This window comes from Xenopus laevis, chromosome 3S (assembly GCF_017654675.1).
Source record: "Xenopus laevis strain J_2021 chromosome 3S, Xenopus_laevis_v10.1, whole genome shotgun sequence".
NCBI classification, from domain to species: Eukaryota; Metazoa; Chordata; class Amphibia; order Anura; family Pipidae; genus Xenopus; species Xenopus laevis.
The window spans coordinates 37,834,058-37,853,870 of record NC_054376.1 but is presented as its reverse complement, the minus strand read 5'-3'; the positions used below and the strand labels follow the sequence as shown (position 1 = coordinate 37,853,870).

The 19,813-nt window shown below is 38.7% G+C and overlaps 1 protein-coding gene across 2 annotated transcripts; it reads right to left on the bottom strand.

Annotated features, from left to right (window-relative positions):
* Nucleotides 1–243: 243 nt before the first annotated feature.
* cilp.S (cartilage intermediate layer protein S homeolog) lies at nucleotides 244–19,079 on the bottom strand. Of its 2 annotated transcripts, none has more exons than XM_018255255.2 (9): nucleotides 18,997–19,079; nucleotides 11,892–12,018; nucleotides 9,438–9,533; nucleotides 9,048–9,317; nucleotides 7,294–7,479; nucleotides 6,621–6,929; nucleotides 5,054–5,162; nucleotides 4,720–4,877; nucleotides 244–2,875 (listed from the first exon to the last, which is right to left on the bottom strand). In XM_018255255.2, exons 2-9 carry the CDS (start codon nucleotides 11,953–11,955, stop codon nucleotides 549–551), a joined length of 3,519 nt encoding a protein of 1,172 aa, XP_018110744.1. In that variant the 5' UTR covers nucleotides 11,956–12,018; nucleotides 18,997–19,079; the 3' UTR covers nucleotides 244–548. The 2 variants fall into 2 exon arrangements, with proteins under 2 accessions (XP_018110744.1, XP_018110745.1); XM_018255256.2 differs by having other exon boundaries at nucleotides 7,294–7,458.
* Nucleotides 19,080–19,813: the final 734 nt, after the last annotated feature.

The following is a 19,813-nucleotide window of genomic DNA, read 5'->3' as shown; positions in this document are numbered from 1 at the left end:
AAATGTTTAAATAGACCTGCCATCTATCTATTGTTGACTTTTGTTTCACCATTTATTTGGTTTATTTTTTTGTAGGGACGCACCGAATCCACTATTTTGGATATGGCCGAACCCCCGAATTCTTCTCGAAGGATTCGCCCGAATACCGAACCAAATCCGAATCCTAATTTGCATATGCAAATTAGGGGTGGGAAGGGGAAAATTTTTTTTAATTCCTTGTTTTGTGACAAAAAGTCACGTGATTTCCCTCTCTGCCCCTAATTTGCATATGCAAATTAGGATTCAGTTTAGCCGGACAGAAGGATTAGGCCGAATCCGTTTTTGTCACATACATTCTCTTGAGGCTCTGCTTCTGCGTTTTTACATAGAATGTGGATACTTAAAAGAAGTTCTGAATACAAATATTGTTGATATGTGGATATATTGAAAAATAAGGCCCCACAACCTAAAAGAACCACAGATTTTCTGAGCAACTACTGATCTCTTTTGCCTCTTCAAGTTATAATAAAACTTAATTACACCCAGAATTAATATTCTTTGTTGTTCTACTAAGCTGACACACGCTGTCCTTGCATTGCTGTTGACTGATTACTGCTTCTTCTCATCTGTCTGGATCTTTGCTGCCTTCTGCCACCTTCCCTGGCAACACTAGAAGCAGCCTGGCCATTTCCACGGAACACACTTTGGTCTTTCAAATCCTTCTCTGTGCATTGGAAGGAAAGAGCCACACCTACATTCGTTTTCATAACTCTAGAAGTGCCATCAGAGGTTCCATCGAAGCATCTACCAAGAGCTATTTCTTTGGCTGTTCTTGGGTCCTGGTCCGTGACAGTGTAGATACCATAATTGTGACCGAGAGGATCAAGAGGAGCCAGCATTGTGTATTCATTTGTATCATTATTGACTGCTATGGGTAGGTGATTAACAAGGTACTCATGTAGCATGTTGTTGATACTGTCTCTTCTGCAGCTCCCCTGGGGGACAATTTTTACTAGAGTGCGGTCAACACGGTCTTGGTCATAAAGCATTCCACTGCATTTGAACTCTACACATGCTGCAGATAGATTGGATTCCTCCTGGTCTCTAGTGCTCCGTACATCTCTAATGCCATAGAGCTGCCCAACTGTTTGTGGATGGGTGCCACCCATATTTTTGGACCTGATTATGTATTCCTTAGGACCAGCAATTTTAACTTTCAAATAACAAGCCCGATATTCCATGGGTTTGGGCCACCAAGCTAAATAGTCAGCAGTCCAGCTCATAGGGTCATCTTCATTGAATGAGACTGTGTTAAAATCATATATGTCACCTTCTACTCTATAAAACCTGAAATGTCCAGCATTATATGGAGCTTCTTCACATTCTAGCAGTTTGTCATAGGCATAAACAGGGCCATTGCTCTCTTCTGCAACATTGGGGCTTGGTTTTGCTACACTGATACTGAAAGCTGTCTTCTTGATTTTAGTGTCATCGTGATCAGTTCTCCTATAATTCAGTTTATTGAGATATGGCTGTGGCACACCAATGACATTTGGATTGAATTTGGGAGAAGATTCCACTGCTTCCAGTTCCTCTCCTCCTAGAGTAGCAGTTACGAAGGCAGAGTAGGCCTCTGGGTTTTTGTCATCACAAAAAGCTGGTAAACACGCTCCATTAGGGCCAGTTATGGCACTATCGAATCTCCCCCAAGCTCTTGGATTAGAAGAATAACCAGACACAGGTTCCATATTGATAAGATTCACCACAACACCTTCAACTTGTTCACTTGGCATAAACCTTTCACTTCTATATGCCCGAACTTTGACGTAACACCTTCGGTTTTCTGGGACGTCCAGGTTAAACAGTCTTCGCTCCCTGATTTCCATATTGCCAACAAGGAAAGTTCTCTCTTCCCGTTTTCCACGCCGAACTCCTGCTTGCAAAAAGTCTCCCTCTTCTTCCCACAGCCCTGTTTCTGGGTTCAGAGACCAGAGTTTCATGTTGTCAAGGTGCTCTGACATTTTAACTTGTGAGGAATCAAGGAAGACTTTTACTGCTCCTGCATTTAGTGATTCCTTGTTTGTTTCATCTGTAAAATCCACTGAAAACATTCCGTAGGAGCGCAATGGCATGGAGTCTCCCTCCTCACTGATAAAGTTTAAGTCACTCTGGGCAGCAGTAGCTGTTGATATATTTCGAGTGTCCAAAAATGTGACACTAGCCTTCACTTTGCCATTGTAAATCTCTCCATTTTGCCTATAGAAAGAATTTGGAGGGATCTCAAGCTCAGCTATGGGATCGCTGTCCTCCATATCTCCCAGAGATATCTGGTTTGTTTTCATAGGGTCCAATATCACTGGTTCTTTTTTCCTGAGAAGATGGATCTCATGATAGACAGCACCTTTTTTATTGAATGGGAGCACTTTCGTGGTGTTTACAAACTTTTGCAAACGGTCGACGAAATTAAGCACCAACCTCTCTGTCTCTGAAGGAATATTAATAGAAAAAGTTCCTTTATAGCCTGTCATACCAACTCTGGTATTTCCAATATAAATGTATCCAAACCTCAATGGTTCACCATTATCAGCTGCCACTGCTCTCCCACGTACAATTATTTTGGTGTCTATGCATTTCTGGCAACCACACTCCTGAGCCACTTTTATAGGAAGGGTATAACCTTGACAAGTTATCTCTTTTGTTTCTGTCTTGATAAGTCCACAGCAAAAGGGTACTGTATCTTTACATCGCAGTTCATTGTCCAGATTCCCCGTGCAGGCACTTGAGGGACACTTTCCAACATTGTAGTAAAAAGAATTTGTGTAGTTTTGAAAGCAGTCATGAGGAAGACGGATAAGATGTCTCTCTGGTTTTGGGTTGCATGGTGGATCTTTTTTCCCTGTAAAAAGGTAGAAATTAAATAGTTAGCTGGCTTCATTATTATGGACATTCTTAATGCTTACAGACAGGTTCGGACTGGGCCCCAGCTCTTGTGGGCCCCGCCGGCCAAGACCCGCTCCCTGGATCATCAGCCAAAAAAATAAAAAAAGGCACACCAAAAAAAACAACACGCATGCTCATAAAAATGCGCACAAGCGTCAAAAAAAAAAAAACTGCAGCAGAGGGCAGGGGTCTGCAGGGGGGCCTGAGACAGCAGCACCAGTGGGCCCTGGGCCCCCCAGTCCGACTCCTAAATATAGTGTAGGTTTAGGATAGAGGTGTATAAAAGGTAGGCCACGACAAGGGGTAGAGAGATAGGGTTGGGCACACTGTAGCATTGGGAAAAGTTAGCCTGGAACCAGCTTTGCTAAAGCACTATGCTAGCAGGCATACAGGGTTGTGTATAACAGTAAGCCTCTCTATTGTAGAATCACACTATTCTATGTACAGTATCTAGCAGAATTAGGTTTAAAAATCTAAATTAAGTTCATTCACATAGCAACATTTTCTTTGCTTATAAGAAGCACATTAGTGTTGCTGAATTGTATTTTGTAGGGGAAGCAGAGGCAAATTTCTGTCTTCAGAGATTTACTATAAGCTGCAGGTGGTTGCATAATTCTTTTAAAACGAGGGCAAACATCTAATGGTATTTCGGATGCAACAGAAGAAAGGGGTCCTGTTTTCAAGAGAACTTTTGTAGAACCAGACTTTTACTTTCTGAAAGTGGTTTTGTTTATACGTATTTCAGGGTTACACACAAATGGCATATAAATCAGCACTTCTTAAAACACCACCATTTATGACACACCACAAATGGAGAGGGATCTAGGGCGAATAGCTGTGCTCTGCAGGAGGAACTAGAAATCAACCCATCATTCAGAGTGAATGGGAATCCTTCATTAGTATTGTCCAGTGACATATTGCTCAAAAACACATTGTTGTGCTTTTTTAACTAAAAAAGCACAATGCAGACATACACAGGACACCCTATGACTGGGCTGCTAAAAAAAAACCCACATCCAACAAAACTCCTGATATTGACCCATATTTCAAATAGAGATTATTAAAATTATTTTTACAAATTTTGGAATTCAGGTTTCTGCAGCTATCAGTTACTGGTCATGTCAACAAATTTCTGTTGTTTACTATTTTTCTCAGCCTGGCATTTTTTCCTGTTGCAAACATTTTAATCATGTGTCTGATTGACCTAAACTAACAAGCTGATTAATGGTGGCCATACATGCGCCAATATTATCGTACGAAACCCTTTTTCTTACAATTTCCAGTACGTGTATAGCCGTAGACGAGCCAACTGATATCGGCAGAAAGCTTGGATACCGTTCGGCGTGTCGATCGGGCCAGGCAGAAAATTTTGATCGGCACCCAGACACCGGCCACTGGAAATTGCTGAATTGTGATTTTTCTTGTTACTACGATTCAGCTCTACACTTGTGTGTTGAAATGAACAATTTTTTTGGAAAGATCTTTTCCAGGAAAGATCATAAATGTATGACCACCTATAGGCATCATTTTATTTTTTGCTGTGGAAGGGCATTTGCTAATGAATATACTGTATCACAATAGTTTATGGAAGACTTATTGGACAAACAGGTTAACCATGTTTTAAATTTTGGGTGCATGTTCCCCCTAAGCATAATATATTAAAGTAAAAACCATTACAGTTTGAAGATGTAGAAAGAAATGAACATTGAGCAAAAATAAAACATTTTGAAGTATTTGTGAACATGTCCTAGAAAAAGAGTCAAATTCTGCTGCAATAGTGGAATAAAGGGTAAACATTACCAATGAGTTTGAGTTGAGCGGGCTGGGATTTTGCAGCTCCTGCCTTGTTTTTGGCTTTGCAATAATATGCTCCAGCATGGCTCATCTGCACTGAGCGCAGGATCAGCTGATTCCCATACTTCAGTTCTTTCTGGTCTATTAGGGATCCATTATGGTACCTGCAGGCAAGAGAGAGATATTACCAAATACTTTCTCAATAGAAATACTTTCTCAACAGAAGTTAACAGTACTTGTGCGTTCTATTTTTTTTCCTTAATGCAACTCTTTATCCCTGACCATTGTTATTGTTATTTTGGTGCAGATTAACAGACATAATAAGTGACAAACAACTCACCAGAGGTACTGCTCTGTTGCTGGTTCCCCTACAGCATTACAGCAGAATGTCACGCTCTGCCCAACTCTTCTCACTTTATTTTCAGGGTTCTCCACTATGTAAGGTTTCTCTGTAGATAACAAATGTTTGCAGATATCACCTATACTGCTCAGAAATAATAATATAATGAGCATATCATAAATACTGCCCAACGGGTTCTATGCTGCATATCTTTTATATTGCTTTGAGAGCCATAATCATCATATCCTCTATACAACACAGAGGTATATAAAGATATATTCTATGGACCATTAACCACCATAACATTGAGAACCATAACTCCATATCTTCTATAATGCTCTGAAAGCCATAATGATGTCATTCTCCATGCAATACTGAGCTCTATAGAAATATATAATCTATAATGCATTGGGAACCATATGGTGCATAGTATCTATACACTTCTCAGTGCCATATGCAGCATGTCATGTACATTACATTAGTAGAATGCTAGTTTACACCTGGACTCATTATGTTGATGGCCCCAATGAATTCTGAGTAAGATTTACAAGTAGTGATGGGCGAATTTATTCGACAGGCGGTGAATTTGCGCGTTTCGCCGGCAGCGAATAAATTCGCGAAACGCCCGCGAAAATTCGCGGCAAAAATTTGCCGGCGTCAAAAATGGGCGCCGGCGTCGAGAAAACGGGCGCCGGGGTAAAAAACGAGACGCCGGCGCCGTTTCGCGAATTTTTTTGCCGTTTTGCGAATTTCGCACGAAATTCGCAAATTTTACGGCGAAGCGAAACGGCCCAAATTCGCCCATCACTATTTACAAGCAGGGTGATTCTGTGGAATTTAAAATGTTCTTTCTTTGTCCAACTTCCACCATGAAAAGTTATTTACACACATGCGAGATAAGTGACTCAGTGTGAGTTTGATTCCAGCTTGCAAGGAGTTTACAAATTGTCTCCATGTCTGTGTGTGGCACGGATATATCTATGTGTCTGCACTATATAAATGATATATGAATAACATATAGTAATAAAAACATGATTGATCATCTAATTGAGGGCATGCGTTAGGTTATAGCTGCACAAATTTCCACCGTTAATATTTGTGAGCCTGGGAAGCAGTCTTAAGCAGTGGTGAACATACCATTGGGGGGCATAAATGTATAATATGTACAAGACTCAATAGAATGAAGTGGAGTGGGGTGTCTGATGGTGGCAATATGATATCTAGACTCATATAGACTCTGTAGACTAGATTCATATTTTATGGAATCTTTGTAAGTACGTTGTCTCAAGTAGTGATGGGCGAATAAATTCGCCAGACGCGAATTTGCGAAAATTTGCCACGTCCAAAAAAATGTGGCCGCTCGTCAAGGCTCGTCACACACATAAAAACTGTCGCACATCAAAATTATTTGGATGCCCATTGACTTTAATGTGGGCATCAAAATTAGCGCTTCACAAATTTTGCGACGTTTCGCAAATTTCTAAAGGAAATTCAAAAATGTTTTGGCGAAACGGGTCAAATTCTCCCATCACTAGTCCCAAGTGATTCTAAAAGTGGAGCTTGTTACCTTTCCTCTTGAATGATACTTTGATGGAGGATGCTGTGCCGTTAGTGTCTGGAATTGTTATAATGATTGTAGAATACTTCTCCAGATTCAGCTGTATTGTGGTCTCTGGACACAATCCTGGAATCTGGAATTTCCCCTGGGAATCTGATACTGCCACCTGCTTGGGTTTCTTGGTTATGATGTAAACACTGGCTCCAGTCGCAGGTGCTCCATCAGGCAACGTGGCAATGCCATATAAGATATGTTTTTTGCACACGCAGATATTGCAGTCTGCACTTACTTTACCAAAAGGACAGCTTAGGTCACAGACTGAAGAAGAGCAAAAGAAAAAAAATGCCCTATTGATTAAATCTTAATTAAATCTTTTCAAGTCATCACTGCTGTTTATTATACATAGTTAGCAAATGCTTATTAGTTGATGAAGGCACAGTTTTCTAAAAACAACTTAAATGTCCAATTTGTTTATGGAAACCTTTAGAGTATTTTGGAGGAATATGACAAATCTTCTCTTTACCACCAAATATCATAAATCAAGTTACTCACTACGGTTTGTAGACTAGTTTCAATAAAGCATATTATTACAGTTTGCTACCTACTGTATACTGTAAGTAATTACATTGTTCAATTACAAGGGAACTTATTATCATATACAGTGCTGCAGTGGACTGTTTACCTGCACAGGTGTTGCCAACACATCTCCTTCCTTCCTCTGTGGGACCATTACAATGTTCTTGCCAATGTTCCTCTGCTAGACACTTCCTTGTCCGAGTCTGCATACCAGTACTACCGCAACTGGCTGAACACTTGCTCCATGCTGACCATTCAGACCAAGGTTGATCTGGAATATTTGGGTGTATAACTGTTACAATATAATTATGAATCAAATGTTATGGGCAGTTTACAACTCACTCGTTTGCATATTGCTACTTAGGGACAGATTTATCAAGGGTCGAATTTCGAATTTGAAAAACTTCGAAATTCGAATTCAAAAGTCCAACCGGAATTAAATCAAAGTTTTTTTGGTCCAAAAAGGTCAGTTTTCGATCGAAAAGGTCTGTTTTTGATCAAATTCGAATAGTACGATTCATAATTTTTCCCAAAAAAACTTTGATTTTTCAAAGTCCACCAATTGACTCCAAATAGGTTCTAGGAGGTCCCCAATAGGCTAAAACAGCAATTCGGCAGGTTTTAGATGGTGAATAGTCGAAGTCGAATTTTTTTTTTTCAAAATCGAATTTGGACTGTTCCCTTGTCCCTTTTTTTTTAATTCTAATTTTCACTTCGACCTTTGATAAATCTGCCCCTTAGATTTTTTTATAAAAGGCAACTTGGAGCTTTCTGGATAATGGGTTTCTGGATAATGGATCTCATACCGTAAACATTAGTTTACTAACGAATATTTCAAATGTGTATTATTGCTAGGGATACACTGATCCTCAGTTTTTAAATTTGAGTACTGAAAAAAACCAAATCCTATTTTGTATATTTATCAATCATTTCCCAACTATAAACTAGAATTTTTAATGCAGGTCTCTGTTTCACCGTCCTCGGGTATTTTTTCTGTGAAACCAGTTCAGAGTTCTCTTTCTGGTCCCTAGGGTCCGCTAGCTATTTTTATTTATCCCAAACATTTCTATTCCCTTGTACTAATAAAGATTATTGCATACATATGTGTCAGTTTACTAAGGCGTGATAAGCAGCGATTAAAAGGCGCAGTAGCAAATTTACTAGTGTGAGCACTTCTGTCTTTGCAAATATTCTGGCGAAAATATATATTAACACCTATTATCGCATTCATGCTACTTAGGTTGTCTTGCAAGGTTTACTAAAGATTATCGGCAGAATTGTCGCCAATTATAGATAACATTTTCAAAATTTTTTATCGCCACCCACAGAGTGGCGTCATGTGAAAAAAAGACACAAATTGTATAGTAGGTGTTTTAAACATAAGCAGCAAAAATGAGTGATTGTACTGGGGAAGAATGATTCTTATAAATGTATTTTTAGTGAATTTATTAAGAAAATGACTATAATGGGAAAATAATGTATTCCTGGTAATAATACGACTGGTAATAAATTACTATTTTATATAAACAAATTCATATATATATATATATATTCATTAGTGTGCCAAAAAAAAATCTGCAAGATTTAAAGCAGATTATGCAGTTAAACTAAATAAGCACCAAACAATTTGTAATTAACGCCACTTATCGCAAGGCAAATTAGTCTCATCACGATTTAGTAAACATGCGAGCAGAGTTAATTTTGCAACCAGAATATTCTCAGCGATGGGTTATAGACAATTATTACAATGTTTTGAAATTTGGAAACTGTAGTCTATATATGTTACTGTTTCTATTTAAGCTCTACCTCTACCCTTGAAAAGATCTTTTAAATCAGTGTGCAGCAGGTCCGTGTACTCACCTACAGGGCACAGGAAGCGGACAGAGTAATTTGAGCAGTTTTTGCCCTTTACTTGTTCTTTATTAATGCACCAGAATCCCTTTGTCACACTGTAGTGAACCACCTCCCCTGTCCTGCCTGCAGGAATCCAGTCTGTGGTCCGTGCCTCCAAGCGCAGAGGCATCTGGCAGACTTTGCTGGGATAGTAAAACCTAATGGCATCCAAACGCTCATAGTCTCCATTGCCACCGGGGTGATCAATATTGAACCAAGAGCTCCATTCAAAAAACTCTGAGAGGCAGAAAGATAAAAGCAGACAGAATTATTGGTTGCTATGGGTTACTAGACAAGAAGCAAACTCTTCTATTGATTGCATGATCCCCATGCCCTGAGCATGTTCAGGTTCTGCACCTTCTGCCTTGTTCTTTGCTGGGGAGCTGGTGGTTCTCTTCCCTGTGCGAATTCTCCTTGTAGAATGACTTAAGACTTCATCACGTTTCTGGAAACCTAAAATTCATGAAACTTTATTAAAGGAGAAGGAAAGGCTAAAATTAAGTAAGCTTTATCAGAAAGGTCTATATAAATACACCAGTAAACCCTTAAAGTAATGCTGCTCTGAGACCTCTGTCAAAAGAAACACATTTCTTTCCTTTTATTGTGTACACATGGGCTTCTGTATCAGACTTCCTGTTTTCAGCTTAAACCTCCAGGGCTAGGGCTTGAGCATGCTCAGTTTGCTCCTCTCCCCCTCCCTCCTCCCATCCCTGCTGTAATCTGAGCCCAGAGCTGTTAGTGAGCAGGAAGTGATGTCACACCAAGCTTATATGGCAGCTCCTATCCTAAACAACAGTGGCATAACTAGATGTTACAGGGCCCCACAGCAAATTAATTTTAGGGCCCCAAACATATCCAGAGGTTGTCCTGTTTTACCAAAATGTATTGAAATTGTATAAGAATTTGAGCCTCATGGGGCCCCCTATACCTCCTGGGCCCCCTGCAGCCGCAGGGTCTGCTTCCTCTATAGTTACGCCCCTGCTAAACAAACAGCGACAGTGTCTAGAGCTGTTTACTAAGGTATGGTAAAGCATTCTGCAGAATAAATATAGCATTCTAGCTTGCACTATTGTGGCTAATCTGTTGGCAATAAACTGTCTTTGAGCTTTCTTTCTCCTTTAATGGAATTTTAAACACTAATGGAAAGTGAAATCTTAATTAAACCCAATCTCCAATCAGATATACCAGTCAAACTTTGGCATTTAGTAAACTCTAGTACATATAATGGCCATCTGCAAAACTGAAATGTAATGACAATATCTAAACTGTTATAGGAACTGTAAACGTTTAAAAATTATTTTTGGTATACATTTTTCGACTGTGATCCGATCAGGAGAATGTGTTAGAATGAAGAGAATGGGTCTGATGTTGCTCTAAAGGCCACTCCTGCCATGAGGCAAACGGCAGTGAACAACCAGTTACCAGGGATGGCAAAAAAAGCACCTCCTGTAATTTTAAGAACTGAATTTCTGGAAATCTGGCTCTGCTAGTGCAGAGAGCACTATAACACTCATTGCACTAGTGAAGTGGACACCTTTGACCCTCTCTGATGCTATAGTTTTAACTGTGGAGCAGGTGGTGGGGGGCAGAGACAGGATTGCCTCTGGTTGCTCTGTTTAAGAAAGAAATCACAAACCTCAAATACCTTTTCTCGTGTCTTTCCTAAGAGTAGAGCAATGGTGTTGCTTCAAAATTCAATATTTTAGCAGTACACATTTATCCTAATGTCTCAGAAGATATATAAACATATATATATATATTTATTTATTTTAAAGTGCTCAGCAATAACATTGGATTGAAGCGGCCTGCTCACAAAAGCTTACAATCTAAAGTTCACTTTCATTCTAGAGATTAGTCTCCATCTAAAATGTTTTTATTTTTTTTACTAGTCTTTACTGTATGCAAGAAGGAAATATTAAAGAAGTCTGCATAGTGAAATTCTGCTAGAGGGCCATCCCTGGCTTCTTATAGGGCATTTACATCTATTAGCAAATTTAAAGGTTCATCATGGCAAAAACCAAGAAAAGCTGCAGCAATAGCGCAACCCTATACGTTTGTTTATAGCCTACATAGAGAGACTGTCTAGAAAAAAATAGCTGTCTAGAAGCAAAAGAAAATAATAGTATTAGATCCACTACCTGGATTGAGTTGTGCAATAAGAATATAGTGGCAAATATGGTTCCATATCCCTGACATTATATTTTCTCCTATCTTGTCCTTTCTGATCATTGTCACAGAATGACCCCCCATAGGGCCATGTGTACTGAAATAGACAATTCTTCATCTATTATTTGACAGCAGAAGCATTTCAGACTCTGAAAATACAGCCCAGGACATCTGATCCAAAACCAAAGGGATTCTATAGTTAGGTCTGCTGGAAACTGTAAGTCTTAAAACAGCAAAAGCTGTGAGCTTCAATTCCTTCAATAGTAGATTCCAGGGAGGACTGGGTGATAAAAGGAGGAAAAGGCATGCCAGCTGCTCTGCCATGAGAGTAATGTACCCAGCTAAAACAAATGCTAAACAAATATTAGCACGTCTCACTAATAGAACCGACAGAATCAGAACTATGAAGGTCAGACAAGATGGTTAATAAAGTTAGTTTTAAGAGCCCCTATGAACAAGTCATCTATAGCCTTCCTACATCTTGCCCTGGAAATAAGAGCCAAAAGCAACTGTATACTTGGTCTTTCCCCTCCACTATCACTTGCTTTTTCACATCCGTATTGCTCCTGATTTATGCCAAGGCAGCTGTGGCTTCTGTGAATAGCTATGGCTAAGGTTGTGTCCATGCTTTCTGTCAATACTAACCTTGTCCCGACACACAAGCTAATTCCAGGAACAGCAGACATGCGACAAAGCCTTCGTACCTCATCGTAACTGTGCTTTGTGCCACTGGAAACCAGTGACCGAGCGCCGAGTATATAACTCCGGATACCTGTTGAAACATATTTTTGAATAAAAAGCTTTATATTAGTCTAAACCAAAAAAAAAATATACTTGTGTAGAACACGGTGATTGTAAATGAACACTATAGTTTCAAATAACTTTATTATTATTTATAATTTATTATTTTCATATAATAGCATCAGGTAATGTTGCAATCTAGCATTGACCAACTAACTTGGGCACTCATTCTCTACCTTTTAGTAGACTTTAGTAATAGGCAAATGTTTTTGTCAGGTTTTGCTGCGGAAAAAAACGCCCCAAAAAAAAAAAGTGCCACAAGTTGAAAAAAAAAAACGCACTTTGAGATGTTTGTTTTCTGAATTTTTGCTGTTTTGTAAATTTTTTTTCGAAAAAAAAGGGGGACAGATTCACCCACCACTAGTAGCCTGATCAACACAAATTTATGATAATTTGCCATCTTTAACGGTACTGCTGCAATTTACTACCAATGTTAGCCCTCCATATTTTAATTTGCTGGGGTGCAACACTGGAATATATGGATGGATGTGGACATACATCTCGTCTGATCAAAATCCATCCCTCCATTTTTTGGAGCTGCTGGAATAATTTTGATCAAGCATCATGTAGAGTCATAAATGACCCCTATCTAGTGATGGGTGAATAAATTCGGCAGGCGCGAATTTGCGGTGAATTTCTGAATTTCGCCACTGGCGAATAAATTCATGAAACTGTAGAGAAAATTAGCAGACGAAAAATCTGGGCGCTCGTCGTGTGCATAAAAATTGTCGCGCATCAAAATTATTCGGACAACCATTGACTTTAATGCATTTGGACAAAATAGGCGCTTGCAGGGCCGGATTTACATACCGGGCGCCCCTAGGCCCAATGCCGTTCATTGTCCCTTTTATTGGTACATGAGCAATGGGGATTGGCGCATGGGAAATTAAGAAAATTAAATAAAATTTAAAAAATTATTGTATCTCCTGCGCATCACCAGTATTTTTTAACCAATGTGGGTGTGGTTGGGCAGCATGCCGCCCCCCTAAAATACTGCTGCCCTAGGCCCGGGCCTTGGTGGCCTTTCTACAAATCCGGGTCTGGGCGCTCGTATAAAAATTGTCGTTGCCGCGCGTCAAAATAATTTTGATGCCCATTGACTTCATTTCATTTCCAGAATTTTTTGCCGAATTTTTCAGCGAAGGAAAACTGGACAAATTCTCCCATCACTACCCCTAAGGTTTTCTACGAATCAAGAAAAAAGTGCAAATTAAAAATGAAAACAGTCTGTTAAGAAAATAAATTTATTAAATGTCCATTATAGTTTTAGTCTTTTTATAATACTGATGGTTCCACTTTAAACCATCAAATTAGACCAAATGTCTCGAGTGTAAACTTGTGCCAATCCATGACAGATATATCTGCACCGAGTGAAGCTAAAAAATACATTATGGATTTTAATTTGCAGTTTGTCAGTTTACAGAATATTACATGTTTTTTCCTCCAGAATCATAGAGCTTCGGCTTTTTTGCTTATGTCCTATCCAAACACAGCTCCTATTGTTCGCCCTGGGAACCACCTGGGTACATTGTGAAATAATACTTCCAATCATATGATCGCCAAATGTGGTGCATAACTTTAGTGCACAGGTGCAAGCTGGGAAAAAAGGATATTCGTGCAGAGTCTTAATAAATCACCATAAAATGTTATGATGGAATACGGACTTGCCACTTTAATACCATGAATGAAGCTTCTCTTTTGTCAGTAAAATATGAGCACACACATCATAAAATATTCAGTCCCAGAAGGTTAACCATATGGCCTTTCTCTAAATGTCTGTAGCAGGAGTGTCCGACCCCTACTTCTTCAGATGTTGTGCATTGCATCTCCCAGGATCCTTGCTTGATTAACATCTAATAGAGGATATTGGAATATTTTGTACATGCTCCCAATTATAGAACTTTGTTGCCCTGCACATTCATTTTTGGCCACCTAAGTGATCCTGCAGAAAGTGCAATGTCCTCTTATTTGCCATGTGGCATGTACAGCTGAAAACAATCCAGGACTTCAGGTCCCATATGGATCAGAGTAGCTGAGTGATTTGTATTTGTTAGGTAGCAGTTCCAGTAGCCACATAATAGCCCCTCCAGATAAAATCCATCGAAACCTAAATCCCCATAACAGATGTAATTCTGGTTGTTGGGGATGTATTTCAGCTAGTAAGTGCCCAATCAGTCCTTGTTGCTTTCTGCGTTTTATTGCGTGTTGAAGACTTTAAACTAGGGATTTCAATCTCACAGAAAGGCTGCTGTGAACAACAAACTACAACTCCCTGCATTTCACTGAAAGTCATTCATTCTTTTTTATGGTCATTCTGTATACAGTGGATATTATGATAAAATGTTTTCTAACATTGTGGGCCGAGTACACAGCACTTGGATCTTACTTGGTTTAACACCCTATCAACATATAATAACACCCCAGATCCCTTGTACTGTATGTTTAGTTCGGCTTTTTATCCCTGTTTAATAGAATTGGAAACTCCATAAACCTGATTACTGCCCACACCCAGTCCAATGTCCCAGGCAAGAAATAACCATAGTTTGGCCAAAAACTGAAATTCTTAGGGCTTAGAAAGCAATTTACTCTTGGCTCAGATCCCTCAACACAGACCCAGTGGGTTAGTCTGTTGGTCTGGAAATGTCATTAGATTAAAGTGAAATTTATGGCAAATATATAATACAGTAGCTTTACAAAAACACTTGGTTGAAGAAAACATTTTATAGCGATATTGGTTCCATCTGTCATAGACATCTTCCAAGTAACTTAAATTACATATTACCCCGCTTAACAGTTTATTTGCTTTAATATTTCTTTTGCTTTTGCTGGAGTTATTCATCTGCTGTAATATTAGCACAAACATAACGCAATACGTAGGCTTTTTAATCAAAGTACTTGACTGTATACAGTGCTATGTGCAGAGTTAGGGGAGAATGAAAGCCCTAATCATACAAAGGACTCCTGATTAATAAATGGACTTATTTCAGCTGCAAGTAGGAAAGGATATGTCTTGTTGGGACAGCAACTAATGTTGTTATGTTGTATGCTGCAATTGTCCCATGGGTAAAGAATGGTTTGGCGTTTGCTTATTTAATAATGTCACCGATCAGTGACTGTAAGGCCTAGAGGTTTGTAATATCACCTTGTCTAAAATTGCTTTAAGAATAATTTATTGATACTGTGTAGGATGACTGGGGCCTCCAAACTGAGACAATAAACCCATACATTAGGGATGTCCAATCTGGTGTTGTGTAGTGCTGGGAGGTGCAATTTAGCAATAGTTACAGAATAGTTCACAGAATGGATATTAATCACATCAATAAAAAAATCGATATTATCTATTATATTTATACAGCTGAGATGCGCTAAGCCATAGCACTAAGCTCATGGACAGGATTGTGGACTGAACTGTAGAACTCTCTGCAGTACCATTCAGCAGCTCTAAGATGTTATTGGTAGAGACCTTTGGAATATCATGGAATAATAAGCTTATTCACTAACATCTTTCATACTGCCTATCTTTTGTCAGATGTGTTTTGTCAGAGATATTTTTTCCCTTCTTTTAGATTCCGCAGATAACAGGGACAACATTAGGACGTGTCTACTGTCACCTGATCCAACAAAATAACTATAAGTACAGTTAGGGGCACATTCACTAAGCTCGGGTGAATGAGTTTTTTGTGCTCCTCGACTATCGAATTGGCGTACATTCGCCTGAGTAGAATGATTCGAATAGATCGAGCGAAAAAACAATGCGACTATTCGCCCATTCGATAGTCGAAGTACTGTCTCTTTTAAAAATCATTCGACTGCCTACTTCGCCAGATTAGATTAGGCTTTTTTTCTACGTTTTTGATCGAATAAAAAGGCATTCGATCGATCATTCGATCGAATGAAAATCCTTTGATCGAATATTCGATTGTGCGACTATTCGCCGGGCGAATATTCGCCAGCGCATAAATTCGCCCAAATTCCCTATTCGATTCTATTCCCCAGTCGAATTTCGAGGTATCTAACCCTTCGAAATTCGACCCTTGATACATCTGCCCCTTAGTAGTGATGGGCGAATTTATTCGCCAGGCGCGAATTTGCAGTGAATTTGCGCATTTCGCCACCAGCGAATAAATTTGCGAAACGCCCGTGAAAATTCGCCGGCGTCAAAAAATTTTTTTACGAAAAACCGGACAACGGCGTCAAAAACGGCCGCCGTTTCGCAAATTTTTGCCGTTTCGCGAATTTCGCCATGGCGCAAATTCGCCCATCACTACCCCTTAGGGTCATAGAGAGCGGCAATACCAGCAATGTTCTTCAGTTGTGAGTTTATGTTAAAACTAGGACTGTTGATTGGGACAAAATGGCATTAACATTTTTCTATCATGTGAGCACCATCATATAAACTCTGCTGTACCATACTGTCTCATGGACAACAAATCTCCATGCATTTTAATATATGTATCGTGTATATATATATCATCTGAATCATGCTGAATACCAAATCTCAAATTGTGCATCTAAGGGGTTATTTATTAAAGTCCAAATGCTAAAAACTATTTTTTTTACTATAAAATCAAAATTTTTAGTGGAAAAAAAACTAACATTTTTCGAGATTTATTATACCCCGAGGATGCAAAAATCCACCATCTCAAACCTGCCAAGGCTGTATATGTAAGTCAATGGCAGAGGTCCCTTTCCTATTTGAAGGTTTCTGTGGTCTGCACTAGAATTAGCCTGAAAATTTGACTATTTCAGACTTTTCGGGCAGAAATCTGAAAAATTGGGACTTTCTGGGAAAACACCCAAAACAATCATACGATTCGGAAAAAAACTGCGATTTGGGTTTTCACTCGATTTTATCGAGTTTTCTGATTAAACAGTGCTTTTTTATTAATAAATAATGTCAAATCGTGGATTCTAGTTTGGTCGGACCTTTTTTAGATATAATATTAGAAAAATTTGGATTTTGATAAATAACCCCCTATGAGGCAGATTTATCAAGGGTCGATAAACGTCAACATTCAAATTCAAAAAGACCAACATTTTCGCGAATAGGTCAGTTTTCGATCGAATAGGTATGTTTTCAATCAAATTCAAATCGTGGGCTACTGGACGAAGTCCAATTTTAAAAGAGACAGTACATGATAAATCTCGAAATTAGAATTTTTTAATTCGAATTTTCACTTCGACCCTTGATAAATCTGCCCCTAAGTGTGTGATATGGTTTAGAATTCTCACAATACATCTGTAAGTATTTCAGAACGAAACCAAAGTCCTGAGGACTGGGTTAAATCCATTAATAAATCTGACATTTGGGTCAATCCCAGACTAAATTATGTATCCCCTCCCCACCATATATATATGTATAGAGATGTAACTTTATAAGTCACAACAAGCATGTAGATAGCAAGAAAAAAGAAAGTGGCCACTGTGTAAAGCAGTCAAAGTCTGTCACAATGGTCACTTTTGTCTAATCCAGCACTCTCTGGCAGTATACGAACTATAGATATGGGACCTGTTATCCAGAATACTAGAAAATACTACTAAATCGTGTAAACAATAAATAAACTCAATAGTTTGGAACAAGTACAAGCTACTGTTTTATTACTACAGAGAAAAAGGAAATCCTTTTTAAAAATTTGGATTATTTGGATAAAATGGAGTCTATGGGAGATGGCCTGTCTGTAATTTGGAGCTTTCTGGATAATGGGTTTCCAGATAACGGATCATATACCTGTACAACAACAAAAACTGATTAGCAGTTGTAAATTGTCTTAGAATACTGTGTCTAACTCTGCATTTATGTTTCATTTTAAGGTGAGCTACTCTTTTAGGTTATATTGGAAGTTATTTATAACAGACAAAGAAACACCATAATACACATTTGATCCTTGCTTTCCCATGCGCTTGGCTTGCAGTATACGTCCCAATAATACATTACATCTGAACCTGTTCAATGTAATATAATTGGTTTGCTGCTTCTCTTGTAACAAGTGCTGTACACAACATATACTGTTTATCATCATTTTAAGAGCAGTATCAAGTATGCGACTTGTCATAATCTGAGAGCTGCCTCTTTTGTGGATTTATCTCTTGTATCTGCGCTTTCATTCTTTTTATTTCTGCCCCATAAAAGCAGCATCTTAGAAATGAACGAGGCATTCTGTCCACCCGACTGTCCAACTGAACCAACTAAAACTGATCCTTGTATTATAAAAAGGAAGCATTTACTCCTCTAGTGCATATTCACCCAAAATAGATTGCAAGCTGAAATGAGCCTCAGCTCTCACTGTATCAGCATGGCATGCATTGTAACGGGAGGTCGCCCTTCTCATGTGCAATAGATATAAAAAAAAATGCATTTCCCCAAACTAATAACAATGTTTGACATACGTAGATAAATAAATGGGCTAAATTCTGAACAGTGAATAAGTAAAAACACAGTAAATATATTTCACCACAAAGAAAAGAGGAGCCAAGCTCCCAAAAAACATAGTAAATATAATATATTTCATAAATAAATAGATTAAACAAATAAAACAATGAACATAACACGAAAGAGCCAAGCCTTTTGGACCCCTAGTGAGTCACTAAAATGTTAGAGGGATTGAATTACCATAGTATCTAGTTAATTTGCCATCATCTATATTATGTGCACTCAGACAACTGTTTTATTCATTGAATTCATTCAACGACACTTTCATTTAACTATGCAAATGTGGCAGAGTGTTAAAGTATTCCACATAGTCAGACCATGACAGCATTTCATACATTTACCAACAAACTATAGCAGTTAAATCAATCATAGCCATTTACATGTAGCTACAATAACCAGTAGTTGTGTGTGTATCCAGTATATCACCCTGCAGGGCATTACTTCTCTTGCACATGATAAATGGTATTTGCATGAGCATTTGGCAATGTGCTGATTTCTCAGTCAGGCTCACAGTCTTACCAAAGTGCTGTATGTTCCCAGCCGTCCTGTAGATGTGAGTTGTTAGTGCTGAACAGTGCGGGAGTCTTTTATACAGCAGCACAGCCAGCAGTCCAGGAGTGGCAGGCAGCCACAGAGGAAACCAGATCCGAGACAATAAAGAAGTCTGTAAAGGACAGATGCACAGATGAAATAAAAGTCTTGCTTTTTATTGTGGACATATTTCTGGGGATGAAAATGGGTTAAAGAATTATTACCTATGGAACTATGATAAGTCCAACCGGGTGGTAAACATGAAAGGATAAATAGTATGGTGTCTTTTTTTGCATCTAGTGTAGGCACTGGAGGACTTGCTTTATTATTAGGCACTTTATAAGTAATGCCATTTATTGAAATTGTCCCCCCACCAAAAGTAGTATTTAACCAAATGGAAAGGAGTTTAATAAATGGCCAGCATTCCTAAAGAAAATTGCACTATATGACTGAAGCCAGAAGTGCAATAACAAGTTACATAATAAGGGGCATGATACAAGTTTCCATGAGTGTGTTAATTCACTGCATGATCTATGCTGGCCACTACCTATTATTATCCAGCAGCAACGCCCATAGTGTATTATTAAAAGGTCAGCAAGAAATGGATGGTCTTTGTATTTGTGCATTATCCCCTCATGGGTATAACTAACACCTTGGAGGTTATTCACTAAAACCCTCATTTTTCTCATTATTTTATTAAAGGGGTTGTTCACCTTCTCAGTTCAGTTGGTTTCAGATAGTTCACCAGAAATAAAGACTTTTTCCAATTACTTTCTATTTTCTATTTGTGACCGTTTTTTTAATA